The 26,753-nt window shown below is 39.1% G+C and overlaps 3 protein-coding genes across 3 annotated transcripts; all 3 read left to right on the top strand.

The window, feature by feature from the left end:
* The first annotated feature begins 434 nt into the window (after positions 1-434).
* Positions 435-6,274, top strand: LOC117259196 (extracellular calcium-sensing receptor-like). The gene is made up of 6 exons (XM_078167047.1): positions 435-628; positions 803-1,100; positions 1,278-2,069; positions 2,243-2,470; positions 2,629-2,752; positions 5,361-6,274. The coding sequence occupies exons 1-6, from the start codon at positions 453-455 to the stop codon at positions 6,272-6,274; spliced, it is 2,532 nt and encodes an 843-aa protein (XP_078023173.1). The 5' UTR covers positions 435-452.
* Positions 6,275-11,575: 5,301 nt separating this feature from the next.
* Positions 11,576-15,592, top strand: LOC117260095 (extracellular calcium-sensing receptor-like). The gene is made up of 6 exons (XM_033631975.2): positions 11,576-11,769; positions 12,070-12,367; positions 13,125-13,919; positions 14,020-14,247; positions 14,423-14,546; positions 14,679-15,592. Exons 1-6 carry the CDS (start codon positions 11,681-11,683, stop codon positions 15,590-15,592), a joined length of 2,448 nt encoding a protein of 815 aa, XP_033487866.2. The 5' UTR covers positions 11,576-11,680.
* Positions 15,593-18,287: 2,695 nt separating this feature from the next.
* Positions 18,288-22,342, top strand: LOC144462736 (extracellular calcium-sensing receptor-like). Its single transcript, XM_078167044.1, has 6 exons — positions 18,288-18,481; positions 18,722-19,019; positions 19,512-20,306; positions 20,405-20,632; positions 20,817-20,940; positions 21,429-22,342. The coding sequence occupies exons 1-6, from the start codon at positions 18,450-18,452 to the stop codon at positions 22,340-22,342; spliced, it is 2,391 nt and encodes a 796-aa protein (XP_078023170.1). The 5' UTR covers positions 18,288-18,449.
* Positions 22,343-26,753: the final 4,411 nt, after the last annotated feature.

Raw genomic sequence — 26,753 nt, 5'->3', positions numbered from 1 at the left:
AAAAATCCTGTGATGCATTTTTAACAAGACTGTACTGTTATGGTGCATTTCAGTGAACCCCATGATTCACTTTTTATATCACTTTTATCTCACATTATTTTTCAGTGTTTAAACTGAAATTTTAAGTACAAATAATGTTAAAATATGAATGTAAAAAGGAGAAAACCTTTTGCAAAATACAACTTAATATTCTTATTTCTTTTTATTAACATATACAGTTTGAGAACCTCCTTCCTCTCATTCCACCTTGTAGGTCCATAGAGATAAAACATCACAGTCTTATTTATTTATTTATTTTTACACTGCTCCATAAAGTCTATAAATACCAGTGCAAGCTTTTAATCTATGTTAAGGTACATGTGATGCCAACAAGTGTTTTAGCTCTCTTAGACAATACAATGTCTACAAAGAGGTGGCCAGAAAAGGGATGGGCACTCTTACCACTGTTGCTGATGGCATTTTTCTCCCAGGCTGAGGAGCTGATGTGCAGGCAGAGAGGGGATCCTGAGAACCCCCAGCTATCTAAGGATGGAGACATTATGTTGGGGGGAATCTTCTCTTTTCACAGCAGCTGGAAAACCAGACAGGACAACTACATGCACAAACCACTGCCACTGCAATGCACCAGGTAAATTATACTGTAGAAATCTATTTAGATTCATAACATCTTAATGGATGTTGGAACAGATACATTGGATACAAAAAAGGTTATCAAAATGAATATTGGAATAAGAAATATTCCATATTGTATGTATAAAAAATTGTTTGTAGTCTGAACTCTTTTATAACTGTCTGCATGAAGTTTGAATTTCAGAGGTTTCCAGTATGCCCAAGCTATGTTCTTTGCCATAGAGGAGATTAATAACAGAACAGACCTGCTGCCTGGCATCTCTCTGGGCTACAAGATCTATGATGTCTGTGGCTCTATTGCCAGAGGTGTGAGGGTTACACTGGCTTTGGCTAATGGTAATGAGATGTTATCTGCACCCTCAGAGGCAATATGTTCCAGACCTGCCCAGGTGCAGGCCATTATAGGAGAGACCTCTTCCTCTCCTTGGATGGCTATAGCTACTGTCATTGGACCCTTTAGTATCCCGCTGGTAGGCAAAATTGACAAAATGAAATTATATTTGTGTAAGAAAATATATATATATATATTATTTGGTGATTTTTCCAGCTGGTCAATGTATGTCATGGTTGTACATGCTTCATATTTGACATCTTTATCTTGGGATATGAATATATATGTTTTTTGTTGTTTTTTTTTTTCATTTTAGATCAGCCACTTTGCTACTTGTGCTTGTCTCAGTGATAAAACCAAGTACCCATCCTTCCTCAGGACAATACCCAGTGACTACTACCAGAGCAGAGCCCTGGCACAGTTGGTCAAGCACTTTGGTTGGACTTGGGTTGGAGCTATTAGAACAAATGATGATTATGGGAACAATGGCATGGCCACATTTACAGAAACAGCCCAGCAGCTGGGCATCTGTCTGGAGTACTCTGTGTCTTTCTTTAGAACAGATCCACCAGACAAAATACAAAAGATAATTGACATTATCAAGGCTTCCACTTCTAAGGTGATTGTAGCTTTCCTCTCCCACATGGATATGGATGTGCTCATACATGAGTTGTCTCATCACAACTTGACTGGGTACCAGTGGGTCGGTAGTGAAGGCTGGATCTTTGATTCCCAAACTGCAGCCATGGATAAGCATCACATTCTGGATGGTGCCATAGGCCTGTCCATCCCCAAAGCACATGTCAGTGGCATGAGAGAGTTCATGTTGGATGTGAAGCCTCTCAATTCATCCAGTAATGAACTATTTACAGAGTTTTGGGAGACATTATTCAACTGTAAGTTCAAGCAGTCAAAGTCATCAGCAGGGAATCAGAGAGAATGTACCTTACATGAAGATCTGACTGGAGTGCAGAACAGCTTCACTGATATGTCGCTCATGCCTATCTTTAACAATGTCTATAAAGGAGTGTATGCTGTGGCCCACGCACTTCATAGTATGCTCAGCTGTAATAAAACATGTAACAAGATGCAGCTAGATCCATATACGGTGAGTTGAACAACAAAGACTTGAATTATAGCTTTTATATAAATTCATATTAACAGGGATAACATTTTAAACTCTAAACAAATATTTTTTTCAGTCTGTCAGTCATACTGTTGAGCCAATATGCCTACAAAATTGTGTCAGACAATGATCTACATTGATGCACATCTTCTCAGATTTTACAGCACATAAAAAAGGTTCATTTCAAAACAAAGGAAGGAGATGAGGTTTACTTTAATGAGAATGGAGACCCAGCAGCAAAGTATGAAATTATAAACTGGCAGCCAACAGAAAATGGCATTGTGGACTTTGTCACAGTTGGTCTTTATGATGCATCTTTACCTGCAGACAAACAGCTGAATTTACAAAGAAAGTCTATAATTTGGTCACAGAACTCACAACAGGTGAGCTATCATGTCATAATTTTAACATTTAGTTGCAGCTCAATTGTTATAACTGTATAAGTTCATCATAATGTTGGTTGCTTGGTTTTGAAGCATCAAAATTAATTGTAGAGACTTACAAAGACAACACCTTGCTCAGAGTCATTTTGTTCTTGTAGGTGCCTGTGTCAGTTTGCAGTGAGAAGTGTCCTCCAGGAACACGCAAGGTTCTGCAGAAAGGAAAGCCTGTCTGCTGCTATGACTGCTTAAGATGTGCAGAGGGAGAAATAAGCAACATTACAGGTGTAGTGACATTTAATGCAAGACAAATTAAAGTTAAGAAGATGACATCAATTTTAGAAATGATAGCCTTGAACTGTAATCTGAATTCAAAAGCATGCTGTTTTTAACCAAACACAAAAAACATCAATATCATATCAAAAATCATTGCACCAAATATGCTGAACATATATGGACACATAATTCTGAAGTACACTACATGGCTGTATGCACAATCTTGGAAAAGCATATCAAGGTTAAATCCCCAGTATCAAAATAATATATATTTGATCTGAGTGTAGTCACAAGGTCTGAAATTGCAAAAGGTTCTGTATGCAACATTCATGCTATATCCGGCTGTTTGTGCAAGATCGTGTATTTGTGTATCCCAGTGACCTGTTCATCACTGCTGCTTTACACTTTGCACATATGACAGTTAGTGCTGATATCAAGATGGTGTCATCGTGGAAGTGCCCGCTCTGTGGGTCCCCTTTGGTTAACACCGTTAGCTCTGTCAGCACTGTTGACATTGTCTAGTGCTGTTTATAGAGTTAACACTGCTAACTGCTAGCTGTCCTGACAAGTCATCTGAAGTTTGCATAGAGCTACTCTAACTATGAAATAAACTACAAAGTACTTTCTTTGTTAGTAAATGTGGCTCAGAACCTTAAATCATAAGGTAGGACTGATTTTTATTTTTTGAGCTGTTACTTTTCCTCTGAGATTCTCAGGTACAGAATGTCATCACCTTAACTTTGTGTATGGGGCCTCCATGCAAAATGAAGAGGTAGGTATTTTATAATTGGTAATTTAAAAAAATCTAATGTAATTTGAAACAAGACACTTTAGAGTAGAGTGATTATGTATTTTCAAAATTCTTAAAAAATGAAATTTCTTAATTATTCATAAAACAAAACATTATTTGAATTGCCACTTAAAGCTGGCTCCAGAAGCTAGTCAGTCCCCATAGACACAGCATTTCAAAATAAAGGCAAAACCTAAAGATGATGATAGGGATAGATGTTTTCACTTTAAATCCATGATATTGGATCATTGTTTATTGAATGAAAATATCAATCCAGATTGATGGATTGTTGCAACCCTAGTTAGAGCCTGGTTCAAAGAACAATTTTGTTAGCCTGGCACTGGATATTGTGTGTTCACATTTTTTTCTCTGATAACTGAAGATTCAGACATTCAAGAGGTTTTTACCAGGAGCTAAATTATCCTCAGAGATCTGTTTTTCTCCACAATAAACTGATTTGATGATTGAAACTGGTAAAAACACTGAATAAAGCAGTTTCAGGTTAAAAAATCCCAGGTTTTCTTGGGTCCATGTGGGTATTACACATGATTATACAAAGATCAGAGAGCCAGGGTAAGAGAGGAGAACCCTACCTGTACCCAACTGGCAATAAAAAAAATGGAACTGAACCCATACAGGTCCCGAGTCAGGTCTCAGATCCGGGTAGACCCTTTGTCTCATGGTGTGAGCTGAACCACCTGCAGCTCAACACAACAAAGACAAAAGAGCTGGTGGTGGATCTGAGGAGAACGAGGACACCAGTGACCCCAGTTTCCATCCTGGGGCATAACGTGGACATCGTAGAACACTACAAGTATCTGGGTGTGTTCATTGACAATAAACTGGACTGGACTAAGAACACTGAAGTCCTTTACAAGAAGGGACAGAGCCGCCTCTATTTTCTGAGGAGGCTCCGCTCCTTTAACATCTGCCGGACTATGCTGAGGATGTTTTATGAGTCTGTGGTGGCCAGTGCTATTCTGTTTGCTGTGGTGTGCTGGGGCAGCAGACTGAGAGTAGCTGATGCCAACAGACTCAACAAGCTGATCAGAAAGGCCAGTGACGTTGTGGGGGTGGAGCTGGACCCTTTGACAGCAGTGTCAGACAGGAGGATGCTGTCAAAGGTGCGGGCGATACTTCAGCATGGCTCTCACCCTCTCCACAACACTCTGGTCGAACAGAGGAGCACCTTCAGCCAAAGACTGATTGCTCCTAAATGCACCACTGAGCGCCACAGGAAGTCATTCTTACCTGTGGCCATTAAACTGTACAACTGTACAACCCTCTGATGATCGGACTCATTTGGCTATTTATAAAACAAAACACACAATATAATTACTCATTCTTATTCCATTTATTACGCTACAACCATTTCATTGTATATTGTATATATTTCAGATTGTCTACTTTACTATTTTATTATTTATTTTATTTTTTTGTCTACTTTAATATTTTATTTTATTTTATTTTAATGTCTACTTTAATATTTTATTTTACTTATTTCATTGTCTATTTTAGTATCTTATTTATATCTTCATCTTTATCTCTTGTTTCCATTCATGCTGTATTTCTATTTCTACTTTGCACGGAGCATTGGAACAAAAACAATTTCCCCCCGGGGATTAATAAAGTATTCTGAATCTGAAATCTGAATCTGAATAAAGACTTCTATTTAAGCGTTAAACAGTTCATGATGATACCATGTAGCTGTCAAAATGTTATCCATTTCTTTTCTGGTAAACATGTAGTCTCTGTCTTTTATTCACAGAAAAAATGCAACATAGACACAAAAAACTCATGTCTGACACCATCTTTGTAATTTTTCAGATTCTATCACCTGTGTGAGATGCCACCCTGAGTTCTGGTCAAATGAGAGAAGAGATGCCTGTGCAAAGAAGGAGGCAGAGTTTCTATCATATGAAGAGATAATGGGAGCACTGCTCACTGCAGCGTCCTTGCTGGGAACATGCATCACTGCTGTTGTGGCATTCGTTTTCTTCAGATACAGAAAAACTCCTATTGTTCGGGCCAACAACTCTGAGCTGAGCTTCCTGCTGCTCTTCTCCTTGACTCTGTGTTTCCTGTGTTCTCTGACCTTCATCGGCCGGCCCTCTGAGTGGTCCTGCATGCTGCGACACACAGCATTTGGCATCACCTTTGTCCTCTGTATGTCTTGTGTTCTGGGGAAAACTATAGTGGTGTTAATGGCCTTCAGGGCAACACTTCCTGGTAGTAATGTAATGAAATGGTTTGGGCCTGCACAGCAGAAACTCAGTGTCCTGGGTTTTACTCTTATCCAAGTTATCATATGTATCCTCTGGTTAACAATTTCTCCTCCTTTTCCATTCAAGAACTTTAAGGAATTCAAGGACAAAATTATTTTAGAGTGTGCTCTGGGCTCAGCTGTAGGCTTTTGGGCTGTTCTTGGGTACATCGGACTTTTGGCCATGTTATGTTTTATTCTTGCATTTCTAGCTCGGAAACTCCCTGATAATTTCAATGAAGCCAAATTTATCACTTTTAGCATGCTGATATTCTGTGCAGTATGGATCACCTTTATTCCATCATATGTCAGCTCCCCTGGGAAGTTCAGTGTTGCTGTGGAGATATTTGCTATTCTGGCCTCCAGTTTTGGACTGCTCATTTGTATTTTTATTCCAAAATGTTATATTATCTTACTGAAACCAGAGAAGAATACAAAAAAGAACATGATGGGGAAGGGGGCACCAAAATCCTTCTGAAAACTTAAAATAATATGATGGCAAAAGCATTCAAGCGTCATTTTAATTTGTTCATGATCAGTTAAGTAGATTGTCAAGTAGACTATCTTCATTGTACTAAATCCTTCCATTTTACTACTGTAGTATTTTTCCACTGTATATCAATTAATTACTGACAACATAGCAAAACATAAGGCACTTTAAGATATCCGTCTCATAAAATACACCAAACTATCAATTTGGAATTGTGATTAATAGTTAAATTAATAACTATAACCAAAATTGCCATATTAATAGTAAAGGCTGGAGGATTTCAGAGTTCTTGACAGAGGATGACTTTTCATCCAAATATATTTATTCAGAAAGAAAGCAAAGCAAACAAAACACACAAATTCTAAATAACTATATAGAAGCATTTGTGTGTGTGTGTGTGTGTGTGTGTGTGTGTGTGTGAGTGTGCGTGCGTGCGTGCGTGTGTGCGTGCGTGTGCGAGAAAGAGAGAGAGAGACAAAAGGTCTGCATGGTTAGTTAGGGCAAAGACAAAGGAGATGAAGCGACAACTGTAAGTCTCCTCGTTGGGTGTACCTTTGTTGAAAGCCAATTTCTAAATCAGTCTATGTGTCTGTCATATGTGTTGCAAGAGAGTCTGGGCTAATGCAGAGGATGCCTAGTTGCATGCAAGGCTCTGTCTATGTAAAACATCAGCAAACTAACATCATTTAGATTTGGTGACGCCAACTAAACAACATCCTTACTACAACAAAGATCACAACAAATCACTCAATAAACAGCATTAAATCACAATTGACAGAATCAAACACTCTTGCTTAGCCTGTACAACTGTAATAATGCTATGGCGAGTTGTTACATTACTAATCCTTGAATGGAGGGAAGAGTTGCTTTGTGGCATGCTGATTTTGCTTGCGGGCAGTTGGAGTCTGGAAATAACTGTGGTTCCAGGTGCAGTCTTTGCTGTGTCCTTGTTCCAAAGGTGCAGATCCAAGGAGACCAGTCGCTTGATGTCCTTGCAGAGTTAGAAGTCTGGTGCTAACTAAACTTGGTTCTCCTTGAATTGGTAAAGTTAGATGCACACCTTGTGTTTGACACACTAAGTTGTCTGATCGTCAGGTTCTGTGTCTGCTGGGCCAGCAGGCTGCATTCAGAGCAAAAGTGTAGCTCCAGCTGTGAGCGCGCAGAGGTGAGAGAATGGGGGAAGGGCATAACAGATCCTCCTGCTTAAGTCCTACCTTGGCCGAGGTCAAGGAGAAATAGCGGGTCTGAGGCTCAGAAGAAAGAGAAGAGCTGGGAACAGAAACTTCTCCTTAAGTTGGATTGTGACATCGAGGGGGGCCCATGTCACTGTGACAGTAGTGCCCAATCAAGTTTGAAGACTTGTCTCTCACTTGGGTGTGACAATGAGACATCCTGTGGAGATGAGTGTTGCCCTTTGTTGACAAAAGAAAATGCAGACACCATGTCAGATCGCAAGACCCAGAGGAAAAGCCTTGACATGCCCAGTTTAGACTGGCTATGGATAATGATTTGGAAGTCACAATCAGCCACCTGCTCTACATGGATGACATCAAGCTGTACGCCAAGAATGAGCAAGAAATCAGCTCACTGATCCACACCACCAGGATCTACAGCAAGGACAGAGGGATGTCATCCGGATTAGACATGTGTGGTCATATGGTGTCAAAGAAAGGCAAGATGATCAGAACTGAAGGAGTTGACCTACCAGAGGGCAACATAGAAAGTATCCAGGGCAGCTACAAGTTCCTTGGGATCCCGCAGGCTAATGGAAATCATGAGGAGGCTGCAAGGAAGTCAACCACAACCAAATACCTCTATAGAGTAAGGCCAGTCCTGAGAAGTCAGCTGAATGGTGAGAACAATGTCCGAGCCATCAACATGTATGGACTGCCAGTCATCAGATACCCAGCTGGGATCATACGCTGGCCAAAGGAGGAGATAGAAGCCACAGATATCAAGACAAGAAAGCTCCTCACCATGCATGGAGGATTCCACCCCAAGTCCAACACCCTGAGACTATACACTAAGTGGAAAGAGGGAGATTGAGGACTAGTGAACATCAGAACCACTATCCGGGATGACACATCCAAAATCCAGGAGTACATCAAGGAGATGGCCCCAAAGGATGAGCTGCTAAGTGAATGCCTTAGACAACAGAAACCTGGTGAGAGCAGCAAACATGGAGGGAAACATGGTGCATTCCACTGTCAGATAGAGGAAGTGGCTGATATCAAGAAGACCTACCAGTGGCTGGAGAATGCTGGACTGACAGACAGCACAGCAGCAATAATTATCGCAGCACAAGAACAGGCCCTGAGCACAAGGGCCATAGAGGCCAGGGTCTACCGCAGCAGATCAGACACAAGTTGCAGGCTGTGCAAAAATGCCCCTGAGATGGTCCAGCACATAGTGGCATGGTGTAAGATGCAAGCAGGATCAGCGTACATGGAGAGACACAACTAAGAGGCTGGGATAGTGTGCAGGAACATCTGTACCGAGTACAGACATGGAGTTCCCAAATTCTGATGGGACACACCACCAAAGGTGGTTGAGAACCACAGGGCTAAGATCCTGTGGGACTGGTTGACAAACACCAGAAGAGGGCATTGGTGGTAGATGTGGCGATACCAGCCGACAGCAACATCAGAAAGAAGGATCACGAAAAGGTGGAGAAGTATCAAGGGCTGAAAGAACAACTGGAACAGATGTGGAAGGTCAAAGTTGATGAGGTTCTTGTGGTAGTAGGAGCACTCGGGGCAGTGACCCCCAAACTGGGAGATTGGTACATTCCAAGAACAACATCTGAAGCCTCAGTCCAGAAGTGCAGTCTTAGGAACAGCTAAGATACTGCGCAGAACCTTCAAACTCCCAGGTCTCTGGTAGAGGACCCAAGCTTGGATGATACAGATACCACCCTAAAAGGGTTAGAGGGTAATTTTTACATATATATGTATATATTTATGTATATATATTGATCTGTAGTTCAACATCTGTCAGAGCCTCGTTTCCAGCACCCTGCAATAATGTTTTTCATGGATGCGGAGCAGTGTCATGAAACCTGATAACTGGTGCACAATTTCTGGTCTCCTATAAAATTGGGACCCACCACCCCAGTCTGCCACAGTGCAAGCACTGTCCCTACCTCCATGCAATACTACAGAGGTGTGTGAGCCACTATCAGTTCAAAACCTTCAGCATCTCAGGGCGAATGTCAACCAAACCTGGCACCTTGCCACTGAGGAACTTCTTGAATGACCTGATTTCTACCAGGGATATGTGTGAAATGTTCTACTAATCTTTAAAATCTGCCTTCTCCTCAGAGGGCATGTTGGTTCGGTTCAGGAGTTCTTTAAAGTGTGCTCTGCACCATGTGACTATCTCTTCAGTTTAGATCCAAACTTCTCATACCCTGCCAATAACAGCCATGCACCAAACCCCACTTTCCCTTCCTGAGTCCTCTAATGGTTTGCCAGAACTTCCCTGAGGCCAACAGAAAGTCCCTCTCTTTACTCTCCCCAAACTCCTACCACACTCAGGTTTTTGTTCTAGCAATCATTGTGGGTGCAGCCCTTCTGACCCCCCAGTACTTGTCTCTTGCTTCATGAGACCCCTGGACCAGCCAAGCTCAAAAGGCCTACTTTTTCAGCTTGAAGGCCTCCTTCACCTGCCATGCACCAAATGTCAGACAGGTAAAGTTAGCAACTAGGTGATAATGCTCTATGTAACGCTTGTTTCCCTGTCCCCAAGAGGTTTAAAATGTGATAATGTCTCACTGCCCCTGAGAGGCTCTAAAAACAAAACAAAACAAAACTAGAAAAGTGCACTCAGGTGCAGATCAAGGCTGATCACTGCCACTCTTGACAACTGATAATTCCAGCATATTTGGTGCAGCAAGTTTCAGAAGAAGCTAATAAACATATGTAACTTGTTTATGTTTGATGAAGCTGTGGTGTGTTGCACAGAGCAGACTGAATCTACTGTATGTAAAATATAGATACAATGAAATTAGGAGAATTATTGTATTTTTTAAAACACAGCCACAAATCTTTGATCCATATCATTCATGACTGAACTTTTAACAGCATTAGCTTTGTCTGTAGGCTACAGCACAACAAAGTAGAAAATAACAATAAACACAACTTAAATAGACAAAAAAGACACCGTTTAACTCCATAGCCTATTCATTTACTTTGGGTTGAAGTGCCGTGTGGTGGATGGAACAAAAGCGGGTGGCAGCCCTGGTGGCTGGAACATGGCGCAGTTGCGCCCGGTGGAATTGGTCCCTCCCTGCTCCCTTACAGTCAAGATGGCATCAAGAATAACAAAAAAATTGACTTATCCTGCCTAACTTAAGTGTATAGTTACATATCGGATATCAAATTAATCTGCAGATGCTCCGGTTCAAAATAAGACCAAACATTTCTATGGATGTCAGTTTTTAAACCACAATAAAGGCCAAAGGCAAAGTGTGGCCTAGAACAGTCTATGTTAGGCTTGTTGTTTTAAGGCAAGTTTAAGTTTTTCAGAACATTTGCAACACCTACCAGCTGCTGAAGAAGAGTGAGGAGTCAGCAGTCAGTGATGGTTTAAAGGAGTCAATGAAACAGTTTTTTAAACAACTGTCAATCGTCACACAGTATTTGAGAACAGCTGCCGACAAAAAGATCCATACACTCACACACACACACACACACACACATACATGCATATAGACAACTTAACACATGATCCACTCCAGGCTTGTGCCTGGCAAAGATAACAAAAAACACCAGTTAATGTAATGTTAACAATACTGTACAATCGTGGGGCATTTCAGTTTGTCTAATGACATTTATTTTCTGGATATTACATCACCTTCATCCTGCATTTTTTTTCCATTTTTAAAATCACAATTATGAATTCAAGTATAAATTGCACCTCCATACTGTTAAAAAGAAATATTATTATAAATAAATAAATGAATTCAAAAAAGGCACACATATTGTAGAGCACAACTGAATATACAGTTAGATACACAATTAGGTTATTCAGATTAGGCTTTGGAAAAAAAACTCCTCTCTGTTTGGGCACCTTCTTCTTCTTCTTGCCCCACCTTGTAGGTCCACAGAGAAAAAACATCACTACTCTTTTTTTTGTTTATTGTTTTTTTCATAAAGGCTGCTCCAAAATGTATAAATACTGGCGCAAATGTCTTATTTATTTTAAGTTACATGTGATGCCACCCAGTGGTTTTACTCTCAATACAATAATACGATGTCCATGCAGAGGTGGCATGGGAAGTGTTGGGCACTCTTGCAACTGTTGCTGGTGGCGTCTGTCACTCAGGCTGAGGAGCTGGTGTGCAGGCGGAGAGGGGATCCTGAGAACCCCCAGCTATCTAAGGATGGAGACATTATGTTGGGGGGAATGTTCCCTTTTCACAGCAGCTGGAAAACCAGACAGGACACCTACATGCACAAACCACTGCCACTGCAATGCACCAGGTAAATTATACTGTAGAAATCTATGCTGATTTTAAATACATATGTGGAAGTTGGTAAAGACATAAAACAGGTACATCCACTATTACTACTACTTATACCATTACTACTACTAATAATAATAGTAATAATAGTAATACTAATAATAATATAAAAGGTTATGAAATTGAGTATTAAAATTTAAAAAAGATATTCCCTCCTGTTTGTATTAAAAACATCAATGGCTTTGATTACCTGTGTTACTGTTTCTATTCCAAGAATGCATTGTTTGCAATTCCAATATTTATAACAATCAACATATAGTTTGAATTTCAGAGGTTTCCAGTATGCCCAGGCTATGCTCTTTGCCATAGAGGAGATTAATAACAGAACAGACCTACTGCCTGACGTCTCTTTGGGCTATAAGATATATGATGCCTGTCGCTCCATGGTCAGAGCTGTGAGGGTTACACTGGCTTTGGCTAATGGTAATGAGGTGTTAACTGCACCCTCGAAAGCACCTTGTACCAGACCAGCCCAAGTGCAGGCCATTATTGGAGACACCTCTTCCTCTCCTTCCATGGCTATAGCCACTGTTATCGGACCCTTTCATATGCCAATGGTGGGTAAGATTGGTCAAAATGAATTAATTATATAGTTGTCATTCTGATGTCAACAACAATGAATTGGTAATTGAATATTTTTTTTAAACTTGTTATTAAAAATGCTATTATTTATGTTAATTTGCCACATTAGAAAGATGTTATACACCATTTTTAGTATTTCATCAGAATTTCATCAGAAATTGTTTGAAAAAACATAATATTGATTGACCAGATATTTGTAAACTGTTTATACCCATCATTTGCATGTTTATTATACATTTGCAACTGATGATTATAATTTTTTTTTTTTTAAATGGTTTATGAATATTGTGTATAGTAACTACAAAAGGTACAATATCATACTGGACAACCATATAATGTTTATAGATGGTTAAAAAAAACAATTATTAACCATTAACAAAATGTTAAGAATATCTGGTCTGGTGTTGTATTTTTTAAAAACACTTTCTTGAAGGTTTAAAAATAAGTTGATCATCCTTTTCAGATAGCCAAGAAAGTATAGAATATTAGAATGTGTCCGAAAAAAGTGTTAAAATAATTTCTTATGGCATTGCTAATAGTAAGTCAGTATTATTGTTTAATGTTTAATTGTTTGTTAACAGTAAAATATCTATTAACCTGAGTTTATGAACAATTAACTTACCATTTTTTAAATGATGATTATTATTGAGCGTTACCACATTGTAGTGTGCTGTGTAAATGTTTTAAATTTCAAAAATTTATCTTGGGATATCACTTCTATTTTTTTTTTAGATCAGCCACTTTGCTACTTGTGCTTGTCTCAGTGATAAAACCAAGTACCCATCCTTCCTCAGGACAATACCCAGTGACTACTACCAGAGCAGAGCCCTGGCACAGTTGGTCAAGCACTTTGGTTGGACTTGGGTTGGAGCTATTAGAACAAATGATGATTATGGGAACAATGGCATGGCCACATTTACAGAAACAGCCCAGCAGCTGGGCATCTGTCTGGAGTACTCTGTGTCTTTCTTTAGAACAGATCCACCAGACAAAATACAAAAGATAATTGACATTATCAAAGCTTCCACTTCCAAGGTAATTGTAGCTTTCCTCTCCCACATGGATATGGATGTGCTCATACATGAGTTGTCTCATCACTACTTGACTGGGTACCAGTGGGTAGGCAGTGAAAGCTGGATCTCTGATTCCCAAATTGCAGCCATGGATAAGCATCACATTCTGGATGGTGCCATTGGCCTGTCCATCCCCAAAGCACATGTCAGTGGCATGACAGAGTTCATTTTGAATGTGAAGCCACTCAATTCATCTAGTAATGAAATGTTTACAGAGTTTTGGGAGACATTATTCAGCTGTAAGTTCAAGCACTCAAAATCATCAGCAGAGAATCAGAGAGAATGTACTGGACATGAGGATCTGACTGGAGTGCAGAACAGCTTCACTGATATGTCACTCATGCCGATCTTTAACAATGTCTATAAAGGAGTGTACGCTGTGGCCCACGCACTACATAGTATACTCAGGTGTAATAAAACATGTTACAACGAGATGCCGCTTGATCCATATACGGTGAGTTCATAAATAATTTATCAGTCTTCTGTACTGTATTGCCATTGGGCCTACAAGATGTTTGTCACATAATGATCTATATTGATGAATATCTACTCAGACTTTACAACACATGAAAAATATTAATTTCAAAACAAAGGAAGGAGAGGAAGTTTACTTTAATGAGAATGGAGACCCAGCAGCAAAGTATGAAATAATAAACTGGCAGCCAACAGAAAATGGCATTGTGGACTTTGTCACAGTTGGTTTTTATGATGCATCTTCACCTGCAGACAAACAGCTGAATCTTCAAAATAAGTCTTTAATTTGGGCAAACAACTCACAACAGGTAAGCCACTGCGATAATTATACAGTATATTTAAATAGTTAAAATGTTCATTTAGTACGAGTTGTTGTATCATGATGTTTAAGATGCATACAAATGTACAACAGAACCTAAAAAAGACAACACCTTTTCAAACTGAATGCCTGTATATTATCTCATAGTCATTTTGTTTTTACAGGTGCCTGTGTCAGTTTGCAATGAGAATTGTCTTTCAGGGACACGCAAGGTTCTCCAGAAAGGAAAGCCTGTCTGCTGCTATGACTGCTTAAGATGTGCAGAGGGAGAAATAAGCAACATTACAGGTGTAGTATTATTATGAAATAATAAAATGAGAATGAAAATGTCAAATTACAGGTTGTCTTGTATACATGGTAAAAATGCAACATAGACGCAAAAAAAATAAAGTCTAAGACCTGCTTTAAAATTATTTTCAGATTCTATCACCTGTGTGCAATGCCACCCTGAGTTCTGGTCAAATGAGAGAAGAGATGCCTGTGTAAAGAAGGAGGTAGAGTTTCTATCATATGAAGAGATTATGGGAGCACTGCTCACTGCAGCGTCCTTGCTGGGAACATGCATCACTGCTGTTGTGGCATCCATTTTCTTCACATACAGGAAAACTCCTATTGTTCGGGCCAACAACTCTGAGCTGAGCTTCCTGCTGCTCTTCTCCTTGACTCTGTGTTTCCTGTGTTCTCTGACCTTCATCGGCCGGCCCTCTGAGTGGTCCTGCATGCTGCGACACACAGCATTTGGCATCACCTTTGTTCTCTGTATCTCATGTGTTCTGGGGAAAACTATAGTGGTGTTAATGGCCTTCAGGGCAACACTTCCTGGTAGTAATGTGATGAAATGGTTTGGGCCTGCACAGCAGAGGCTCACTGTTCTGGCTTTCACTGTTGTACAAGTTATCATATGTATCCTCTGGTTAACAATTTCTCCTCCTTTTCCATTCAAGAACTTTAAGGAATTCAAGGACAGAATTAATTTAGAGTGTGCTCTGGGTTCAGCTGTAGGCTTTTGGGCTGTGCTTGGGTACATTGGACTTCTGGCCATGTTCTGTTTTATTCTTGCTTTTCTGGCTCGGAAACTGCCTGATAATTTCAATGAAGCCAAATATATCACTTTTAGCATGTTGATATTCTGTGCAGTATGGATCACCTTTATTCCAGCATATGTCAGCTCCCCTGGGAAGTTCAGTGTTGCTGTGGAGATATTTGCTATCCTGGCCTCCAGTTTTGGACTGCTCATTTGTATATTTTTTCCAAAATGTTATGTTATCTTATTGAAACCTGAGAAGAATACAAAAAAGGATATGATGGGGAAGGGGGCACCAAAATCATTTTGAAAACTTGAAATATCAATTTTACAAAAACCCTTACAATTTTGACATTAGAATTGGAGATAACAGCTTTAAGTTGATAAATAATTACATTAACCGTCATGGTGTGAGATATACAGTCTATGTATATGTGTTTGTGTGTGTGTGTGTGTGTGTGTATTTTGTACTGCATTTAGACTTTAATGGAGCTGTATGCAACATTCAGAGCATAATTGTAGCAGCAAACAACTATTTGCTTTATAAAGATAGCCTACCGTAAAGTTAAATCATCTTAAGCAGAGACTGAAGTTATGCTCCCTCTGTGTGTGCTGTAATCTAAGCTTCTTTGTCCGTTGTTGTGGGAGCTGATCTGGCTTCATGTGTATCTTTGTGCATGTCAGTCCCTATGTCTGTGTCCCACTGGCATTATTAGGGCCCAAGCACCATACAGTGAGATGACCCTATTGAAATCCAAGGGATTTTTATTCTTCCTCCCCTACATAAATCACATTTGGTGGGAAAAAAAATCACATTTTAGGGGGGTCATGCTCAGCTTCCAAAAAATGGCTCAGGAGCACCCACTACAAAATTTCTACAAAGCAGCTCCTGAAGCTCATTTGACATGTGCAAAAAGTGGTAGGCACATTGAAGTCCCAAGACGTACATAAATGTCTCATGGAGCCATACCCTAGCCCAACAGCCATTTTGATTTTTATGTAGAATTTTTGAGCATTGTTTGCCATTTCCATTCTTTAAGGAGCTCCCCCTACAGATCTGATTCGGTTGACTTCAAATTTGGTGTTGACCATCTTAAGACATTGGACCTCAAAAGTTGTTCAAAGGTTGAGTTTTCGTCAAACTGTGTAATGGTGGCTAGGTGTCAAACTTCCATGTTCTGCCACCAAACAGGACGTGGTTTGTAACTCCAACATACATGGTCCAATCTAACGCATATTTCACAGGTTTGATGACAGTCCTTGCCTGAACATATCTACATGCCAATAATTAGTCGAAGTTATAGCACCCCGGCATCAGGAAATGACGATTTATAGTTTAATGTTCATGTCCTACAAAGTTGACCAGATCCACCTGAAATTTGGCCAAAACAGCCATAACACCTTGGTGATGCTTTATTGTGATAAATGTGAGTTTCTGTTGAAGGCCATTGCTGTGGCAGTGCAGCAAGTTTTGATGTTTCGACAAGACAACATAAGCTGTTGTAAGTTGACACTACATGATCAGATCTTGTCAAAATTTGACACATATGATGACAGTCATGGCCTGAACACATCTACAGAGGAATTTTGAAACACACTCATAACACCACCTACTGGCAACAGAAAATTACAAGTTTTATATTTTGACATCCTCCTTCTAGCAGGTTACAGTAAAACAATTATTTGCTTAAATCACTGAACTGTGGCTTATATTTGGTACAGGCATCTAAATGGGTCAGGCCTTTAATTCCTTTTACACAAACCAGTCGCTCAGATAAGATGGGAAAATATGATCAAATAGTTTATTTAAACCAGTATAAATATTACTTGTAAAAATGAGGCTGTGAATAACATTTCAGTTATGAATATTCATTTGACCTAGCTCCCACAGACAGCGCATTAGAGAGAGAGACAGAGAGAGCTTCATCACACATGGCACTTAAGGATTATGGGACATAACACCACTTTATCTTGTTAAAACAATATTCACTTAATATACACTTTCACCTAATTTGATTTCATTTTTATGTAAAACCCTTTGATTATTTTGATTAAAGGACCCATATGGACTGAAGGAATACGAATAAATCAATGGGTAATCGAGCATATATGATGGCTTATATGATAGCCATATCAATGTCAGGTTTGCCCCTGAGTGGTCCCAAAACCAAACAGAAAATTGTTAACAAGACTTTACTGCTGTGGGGCATATCAGTATGCCTAATAAGTGTCAATTTTTAAACCTTACATCACTTTCATACTGCATTATTTTCCAGTGTGTAAATTACAAAATTACAATTATAAATTTAAAACTAAATGGTGCCAACATTATTATTTTAAAATAGGAAACCTTTTTGTCTGGCACAACTTAATATTCTTATCTGATAATGATGTAATGTCTAATATAATTTCAAGGTATTAAGCATGAATTGTCAGCTACTATTTGTAAACACTTTTGCCAGCAAAAGTAAAATTGAAATACCAACTGATCGCCTTGCTATATTTGCATTTTTTTGGCGCTGTGCAGTCTGCCCAGGAATGTCCCAAACATAGCAAAATAAGAAGAAAATAAGAAAGTGCAGGTAGAGGGCATGGTCTTTGCCAATAAACACACTACCACCACCCATTTATCATTGGGTCATGAGTGATGATTGGGATAAAGAATTACTTTTGTATGTAGTTATATATATATATATATATATATATATATATATATATATATATATATATATATATATATGTATATAGGAAAATCTTGTATAGTATACCTTAAAGAATAGGATAAGGCAAAAACCTCTTTTATTCAGACACTTTCCTGTTGCCTCACCTTGTAGGTCCACAGAGATAAAACATCACTGTTCTATTATATTTTTTTATGCTGCTCCAGAATATATAAATACCAGTGCAAGCCTCTAATTTGCATTTATGTGTGATCCTAACCTGGTGGTTAAGCTGTCAGAGACAGTATGATGTTAATGGAGAGGTGGCCAGAGAAGGGATGGGCACTCTTACAGCTGTTGCTGGTGGCGTCTGTCTCTCAGGCTGAGGAGCTGGTGTGCAGGCGAAGAGGGGATCCTGAGAACCCCCAGCTATCTAAGGATGGAGACATTTTGCTGGGGGGAATCTTCCCTTTGCACAGAAGATGGAAAACCAGACAGGACAACTACATGCACAAGCCACTGCCACTGCAATGCACCAGGTAAATCAGGCGGTCAACATCTATTTAGATTTCAACTATCTAAGTGAATGGTGGGTACAGATACATAACAGTCAGGTACAGCAAAGGACCTAAGTACTAAGTATTAGAATTAGAGATATTCTCTCTTATATGTTTTAATACCACCAAATGGTTTTTATTTCCTGCGCTACTGTTTCCTACTGTTTCTATTGCAAGGATAAATTGTTTGTCATTCCAATATTCATATTTTTCAACATCTAGTTTGAATTTCAGAGGTTTCCAGTATGCCCAGGCTATGCTCTTTGCCATAGAGGAGATTAATAACAGAACAGACCTGCTGCCTGGCATCTCTCTGGGCTATAAGATCTATGATGTCTGTAGCTCCATTTCCAGAGGTGTGAGGGTTACACTGGCTTTGGCTAATGGTAATGAGCAGTTATCTGCATTCTCCCAGGAACCATGTGCCAGACCAGCCCAAGTGCAGGCCATTATGGGAGAGGCCTCTTCCTCTCCTTCCATGGCTATAGCCTCTGTAATCGGACCCTTTCATATCCCAATGGTGGGTGAGATTGGTCAAAATGAAAATATACTTATTATCCTGTTTTTCTTCTAGCTGATCAAAACAAAAGGGGTTTTAAAACAATTGTAGGCAACACTTTCTAATTACCATTTAAAAAAAAGGTATATTCATAATCAAACTTATAGTCATTTTAATGATAAGCAATAAAGAAATTATAATTAATGTTGTTTACTAATTATAAAAAAAAATAATTGATTTATGTTAATTTAACAGTTCGTTATTACACACATTGTAACATGTTATACACTGTATTAAGTATTTCTTCAGAATGACCAAATTATTGAATTGTATGTAAACTTTTAAGAAAGTGATTTAGATTGATTAACAAGATATATATCACAAATTGTTCATTCTAATTTAATTGTTTGTAAAATGTCTATACCCATCATTTAGATGTTTATTATAAAGTTGCAAAGTATGATTATAATACTTTGTATTATATATTGTTTTTGTTTTGTTTTTTTCTTTAAGATCAGCCACTACGCCACTTGTGCTTGTCTCAGTGATAAAACCAAGTACCCATCCTTCCTCAGGACAATACCCAGTGATGACTACCAGAGCAGAGCCCTGGCACAGTTGGTCAAGCACTTTGGTTGGACTTGGGTTGGAGCTGTTAGAACAAATGATGATTATGGGAACAATGGCATGGCTACATTTACAGAAACAGCCCAGCAGCTGGGCATCTGTCTGGAGTACTCTGTGTCTTTGTTTAGAACAGATCCACCAGACAAAATACAAAAGATAATTGACATTATCAAAGCTTCCACTTCCAAGGTGATTGTCACTTTCCTGTCCCCCACTGATATGAAGACACTTATAGAAAAGATGTCTCACCACAACTTGACTAGGTACCAGTGGGTTGGTAGTGAAAGCTGGATCTTTGATCCTGAAACTGCAGCCATAGATAAGCATCACATTCTGGACGGTGCCATAGGCCTGTCCATCCCCAAAGCACATGTCAGTGGCATGAGAGAGTTTATACTGGATGTGAAGCCTCTCAATTCATCTGGTAATGAAATGTTTACAGAGTTTTGGGAGACATTATTCAGCTGTAAGTTCAAGCAGTCAACGTCATCCACAGAGAATCAGAGAGAATGTACTGCACATGAAGATCTGACTGGAGTGCAGAACAGCTTCACTGATATGTCGCTCATGCCGATCTTTAACAATGTCTATAAAGGAGTGTATGCTGTGGCCCACGCACTTCATAGTATTCTTAATTGTAACAAAACATGTAGCATGAAGGTGCAGCTAGATCCATATACGGTGAGTCATAAATTAATTATCAGTCTATCATGATGTATCGCTACCAGGCCTACAAAACTGTGTCAGATAATGATCTACATTGATGGATATTCTTTTAGATTTTACAGCACATAAAAAGGATTCATTTCAAAACAAAGGAAGGAGAGGAAGTTTACTTTAATGAGAATGGAGACCCAGCAGCAAAGTATGAAATTATAAACTGGCAGCCAACAGAAAATGGTATTGCAGACTTTGTCACAGTTGGTTTCTATGATGCATCTTTACCTGCAGACAAACAGCTGAATCTGCAAAATAAGTCTCTAATTTGGGCAAACAACTCACAACAGGTAAGCCACTGTAATGTTCATACAGTCCATTTTTATAGTTCACGAAAAAAATTCATATGGCACTAGTTGTTGCATCATGATGTTTGTGAATGATGTATCAAAATGCACAGCAGAACCTAACAAAGACAACACCTTTTCAAAGCGAATGCCTGTATATTTTCTCAAAGTCATTTTGTTTTTGCAGGTGCCTGTGTCAGTTTGCAGTAAGAAGTGTCCTCCAGGAACTCGCAAGGTTCTCCAGAAAGGAAAGCCTGTCTGCTGCTATGACTGCTTAACATGTGCAGAGGGAGAAATAAGCAACATTACAGGTGTAGTATTTGGTCAATAGAAAAAATATATTTTTTAAAAAAGCTCATTAAAGGGTCAGCTCGTTTAAATTACCAAAAGGCCTTTAGTTTGTTTCACACCTTGTCATTGTGGTATCTGAGCAGGCAAATCTGGTCTCATTTGCTGAGGTTTTGACATCTCTCTTTCTGAAACTGTAGTTATTGATGTTGAGAGTGAATGAAATTGTCTGTGCAGTTGGACTGAAAATTGACATTTTATTAAGAAACAAACATTTGTACAATAAAAACAAATAAAACCTGTATTTAGGAATTTAACATTTTTTCACTGTTTATTGTACTTTCAAAACCAAATCATTCATGATGGTACCATGAAACTGTCATATGGCTATCCATTTATTATTCGGTAATTATGTGCTGTATGTCTTGTACGCATGGAAAATAAGCAATATAGTGACAAAAACATCAAATGTACTGAGCAAGTCTGACACCTGCTTTAAAATCATTTTCAGATTCTATCAACTGTGTGAGATGCCACCCTGAGTTCTGGTCAAATGAGAGAAGAGATGCCTGTGTAAAGAAGGAGGTAGAGTTTCTATCATATGAAGAGATAATGGGAGCACTGCTCACTGCAGCGTCCTTGCTGGGAACATGCATCACTGCTGTTGTGGCATTCATTTTCTTCACATACAGGAAAACTCCTATTGTTAGGGCCAACAACTCTGAGCTGAGCTTCCTGCTGCTCTTCTCCTTGACTCTGTGTTTCCTGTGTTCTCTGACCTTCATCGGCCGGCCCTCTGAGTGGTCCTGCATGCTGCGACACACAGCATTTGGCATCACCTTTGTTCTCTGTATCTCATGTGTTCTGGGGAAAACTATAGTGGTGTTAATGGCCTTCAGGGCAACACTTCCTGGTAGTGATGTGATGAAATGGTTTGGGCCTGCACAGCAGAGGCTCACTGTTCTGGGTTTCACTGTTGTACAAGTTATCATATGTATCCTCTGGTTAACAATTTCACCTCCTTTTCCATTCAAGAACTTTAAACAATTTAAGGATAGAATTATTTTAGAGTGTGCTCTGGGTTCAGCTGTAGGCTTTTGGGCTGTTCTAGGGTACATCGGACTTCTGGCCATGTTATGTTTTATTCTTGCTTTTCTGGCCCGAAAACTCCCTGATAATTTCAATGAAGCCAAATATATCACTTTTAGCATGCTGATATTCTGTGCAGTATGGATCACCTTTATTCCAGCATATGTCAGCTCTCCTGGGAAGTTCAGTGTTGCTGTGGAGATATTTGCTATCCTGGCCTCCAGTTTTGGACTGCTCATTTGTATTTTTTTCCCAAAATGTTATGTTATCTTACTGAAACCTGAGAAGAACACAAAAAAGGATATAATGGGGAAGGGGGCACCAAAATCATTTTGAAAACTTAAAGTGGACCTATTATGCTCATTTTCAGGGCCATTGTGATTTAAATATGTAATATTGGGGTCTAGTGTAATAGATTTATGTGCTTTACTTTTCAAAACACACATTATTTGTCTTGTACTGCTCAGTGCTGCAGCCTCTCTGTCTGAAACACTATGTTTGGGCTTATGTCCTGCCTCCCCAGCAGCCCAGTCTGCTCTGATTGGTCAGCTCGCTCAGTCTGTTGTGATTGGTGCAACACTTAGAGCGTGAATCTGAAACAACACGCCCCTTACCTTATCTGACTTCACCTCCAGAGGCTGGCGTAAACAACACAGCTGATGCTAAAGCTAAAGCTAACAACGGCGGCTGTCCACCGTTATCGATTTGAGTGAAGAATCACAAGCCGACAGACTCCGAAACTGCTTTGAAACAAACACTGGAGCTGGACATTTTTCCTCAATGGTAAGTTTTTATTTTGTAGCCGTCTACATGATAATTGCAACTTATCTGACGTTACGGGAACAACTGTATGTCTGTCCTCTGACTGAATGAAGTTAAAAACGTCTGCTGCACAGTACAAAAGGTTTCTAACAATATTGTCAGTTACTACATAATGTGGAAACACCAACAGCAGCACTCAGCTGTTATATGACGTGGTGTAAAGAATAACTACTCTTTAATCTAAGCAGCTTTATCTATGATCAGACTAATGTAGCTCGTGTTGGGTAATAATACCAAAGTTAATATAAATTCCGCTTCTAACACAATCTCCGTTAAATCACAAAAGTTTTAACCTGTGATTTCATCAATTTTACCACAGCAGATTAAGATGACAGCTTTTTGTATTATACAAAAACAAATGAATAGAAATAACTGGTACATTCAGATGTCTTAGCTGTCATGTTTACTGAAACCGTTCTACTAAAATGTAACTGCATTTTATAATCAACTTCACCTTGTTTGTAATCTACAATATGTACAATGTACCAATGTATCACAGTTTCTCCACAGCATTTATATGAAATCAAAGTTTCATAGTAAAACACGTTGTTTCCTGGATCTGTATTTGTTCTATGCAGTAATATTGTCTCCTGAGTAGGCTTGTCATGATACCAGAATTTCTGTAGTCGATACCAGTACCAGTGAATTTCCACTATTCTCGATACTCATTCGATACCACGATAAAAATCAAAAAACAGAACTCATGTATTTCTAAATTGTGTGAATGCTCTAACCTGTTAGCATGCTCGCTGAAATGAAAACGCAAGTAAACAGCGACCGTTCGCGAGCGCTACGTGAATGAATCACTTGCGGTGTAAATGAGGCCTAACCGTCTCCACAAACGACTCCTACTACCTGACTTTTTGACAAGCCGAGGTGTTGTGGCTCCAGCAGCACTTGTAAAAGCCATTGTTGCTAGCAAAGACGATGGAGAACAGGTGTTCTTCTTCAGCGCTCATCCTCGGCACCGACTGACGCGCATATACTGTCCCCGTCAGTTGCGACAGGAATCGGCACGGCCCACTGAGGGCAAAGTTGTATCCGGTACTTACAGTACCGAATAAAATAGGTACCGATGTATTTTTTGCGTGTTGGCATCAACTTGGTACCAAAGTATCGGTTCTCATGATAACCCTATTCCTGAGTCTTTATTTGCAATTTATAACATCTTTATAAATATTTATAAAACAGTATGACTTGTGTCTTTTTTACCCATTAGGTTTTGGGGTAATGAACCAGGTTCCAGTTCATCCTACATATATGATACACCAATCAGGCCTGGAGCCTGACTGTTTGAATCTGTACATCCCACAGAACATCTAACATTTACAGGTATGACTATGGACCCTTATGGCACAGAACTGAAGAAAAGTGTGTTTTTATGACATGTAATGAGAATGTAATGTAATGTGAATTCATTATATCAAAAAACCCACTCATAAAGAAATGACAAATAAGTCTTTTGTCAAAAGAACTTTATTTTTAGCACATGTAAAAAAGAAAAACTACAAAAAAATTAATAAATAATATACAATAGATAGATGTATAAATATAAACACAGCAGCGTTTTAACTGCAACACTAATAGTGTCCAATTCTTTACATTCAGGCGTCCATCCCATCCTGTGTTGGATACGGCAGGAGTTTCCTGATCCGGCTGGTCACTGCTTTGGTCTCCAGCTGCCCCTTGGCTGAAGTGAGAGTCATGTAAGGCAACCACTCCCTCCTTTGAGGGTCTCTGATACTCGGACGCCAGGTCCTTTGGGATGGGGATTATGGGGGAAGACTCATCAGGTCATCTGCAGTATTGATTTCCTTGTGTTTTTAAATTAAGTGCTTCCCTGAATCCACCTTTCTTGTTTATATTTCAAATGTTGCCAGAACTATTTCATATTTATAGTTAAAGTTATTATGTTGGTAATAAAAATAAAATTATTTACAAAATGACTGCATATAGGGTCTGTATATAGAGGTCTCGTACTTGGTTTGAAACCTATGCCCTTTAAAAGTTGTTGATGACAGCCAAAAATCCAAATGAAAGAATATATTTTCCCCTGCTCTAACATCATAACAAAGTCAGAGGCTTGTGATAATTTGATGCAGAAATATATACTTATCTGCGATTACAGATAAGTTAATGAAGCTAAGCTCCAGAAGTTAACGTTAGCTTAACTAGAACCCTTTGGACAACAGCTAACAATGATGTACGATCACCAAAGTACAAAACTAGAACAAAATAGGCTAATGAACTCCAAGCAAACAAAGTGACACGATGAACAACGCAGCTAGGAGCTAACGTGAGGCTAACTTTAGCTAACGTTAGTTAGAGATGTTAAAGATAACTTTATATTTCTTTCCAGCAAAGTGACAATATGCCTCAAACACAATGTTGTCTTACCTTAGAACAGATGTAGACATCATTGTTAATCTTATTCACGTTGAGTTGATGTTGTGGTCTAACGTTACCATACAATTTTATCCAAAGGAGACACTTTTCTAGGTTGAGATGTGGTTTAAGTGTAAAAAATGCACCTCGTCGCCCAGCCTGTACCCCATGCACACCATTTGACCATTTTTAAACTCCAAATCTCCAAAACTCCAAAAAGCTCATAAAACCGAACAAAACTGACTTTCTGTAATGAATTTCTATGGAAGCCCATTTCCGCCACTTGATGGAAAAAAATAAGGTCTATTAACTCAAAATAATGAGATACTAAGTCAAAATAATGACTTGGTAAGTCAAAAATAATGAGATACTAAGTCAAAATAATGACTTGGTAAGTCAAAATAATGAGATACTAAGTCAACATTATGAGATACTAAGTCAAAATAATGACTTGCTAAGTCAAAAATAATGAGATACTAAGTCAAAATTATGACTTACTAAGTTAAAATAATGAGATACTAAATCAAAATTATGAGATACTAAGTCAAAATAATGGCTTACTAAGTCAAAATTATGAGATACTAAGTCAAAATAATGAGATACCAAGTCAAAATAATGACTTAGTCAAAATAATGAGATACTAAGTCCAATAATGAGGTGAATGAGTACAGTTACAGCCTTCGACAATCCATACTCTTCATCTCTCAGTCATGATGGATAACATCATTGAGGGATACTAACTCAAAACAATGAGGTCATAACTCATGTACATCGGATATGCCACACTACACTTGGATGTGACGTATGGGGTATGTTTGGCTACTTAAGTAGTCTACAAATTACAAAATGTAGTAAAATAGTGTTGATTTTACGTGGTCTGTTTGGCTAAGACATAAAGTTAATTATACAACAGTTGAAGTTGCACTTAAATAGGTCAATAATATGCTCATCAGTGAATACGAGTGTTAGTGAATACGAGTGTTATTGAATCAAATTGTTCGCCACTCCTCCGCGAGTTATGAGTTATGTGAGCTACCATATATTTCCAAATAGTCGCCCGGTGACAAATAGCCGCCGGGCACCTAATAGCTGCCGGGGTTTGACCCCATTTTGCGTATTAAACGCCGGTCCGATTAAACACCCGGGCGATTATTTCCTCATTCACTACCTCATGGCTGTCCCTCCTTGAGAGACTGTTTGCGCTTTTATGCACAGGTCGGTAGTGAAGTGGTGCACATGACTCGTGCTACGGACGAACGGATGGACAGACAGCCACGTATCTAAAACAGGTAATACATCTGGCTACATCTTTCCCACATCAAAAATCCGTGATTGCCTTGACCCGCGTGCGTAAAAGCGCACACAATTCCGTGTCCTCTCACCGCGGATGCTGTGATTTGATGGCCAGTACTCACTGTAGCTCACTCTTATAAGACCCAATAATAATAATAATAATAATAATAAGCTACTGTGGGCCATGCCTTTTAACAAAATTACCAGAAGAGTTTGCTGAAAAACAGGTAATGTCAGCCTGAATTAC

This window comes from Epinephelus lanceolatus, chromosome 4 (assembly GCF_041903045.1).
Source record: "Epinephelus lanceolatus isolate andai-2023 chromosome 4, ASM4190304v1, whole genome shotgun sequence".
Taxonomy (NCBI): Eukaryota; Metazoa; Chordata; class Actinopteri; order Perciformes; family Serranidae; genus Epinephelus; species Epinephelus lanceolatus.
The sequence above is the reverse complement of the archived record's forward strand: the minus strand, read 5'-3'. Positions and strand labels throughout refer to the sequence as shown.

What these genes read in the sequence shown, in the direction of transcription:
- LOC117259196 (XM_078167047.1), top strand. Translation starts at nt 453, where the DNA reads ATGGCATTTTTCTCCCAGGCTGAGGAGCTGATGTGCAGGCAGAGAGGG. An exon ending in GACCCTTTAGTATCCCGCTG is followed by an intron (nt 1,101 to 1,277) that starts GTAGGCAAAATT and finishes TTTTCATTTTAG; the next exon opens with ATCAGCCACTTTGCTACTTG. An exon ending in TGCAGCTAGATCCATATACG is followed by an intron (nt 2,070 to 2,242) that starts GTGAGTTGAACA and finishes ACATCTTCTCAG; the next exon opens with ATTTTACAGCACATAAAAAA.
- LOC117260095 (XM_033631975.2), top strand. Translation starts at nt 11,681, where the DNA reads ATGTTGGGGGGAATGTTCCCTTTTCACAGCAGCTGGAAAACCAGACAG. An exon ending in CTGCCACTGCAATGCACCAG is followed by an intron (nt 11,770 to 12,069) that starts GTAAATTATACT and finishes ATCAACATATAG; the next exon opens with TTTGAATTTCAGAGGTTTCC. An exon ending in GGGCAAACAACTCACAACAG is followed by an intron (nt 14,248 to 14,422) that starts GTAAGCCACTGC and finishes TTGTTTTTACAG; the next exon opens with GTGCCTGTGTCAGTTTGCAA.
- LOC144462736 (XM_078167044.1), top strand. Translation starts at nt 18,450, where the DNA reads ATGCACAAGCCACTGCCACTGCAATGCACCAG. An exon ending in GACCCTTTCATATCCCAATG is followed by an intron (nt 19,020 to 19,511) that starts GTGGGTGAGATT and finishes TTTTTCTTTAAG; the next exon opens with ATCAGCCACTACGCCACTTG. An exon ending in GGGCAAACAACTCACAACAG is followed by an intron (nt 20,633 to 20,816) that starts GTAAGCCACTGT and finishes TTGTTTTTGCAG; the next exon opens with GTGCCTGTGTCAGTTTGCAG.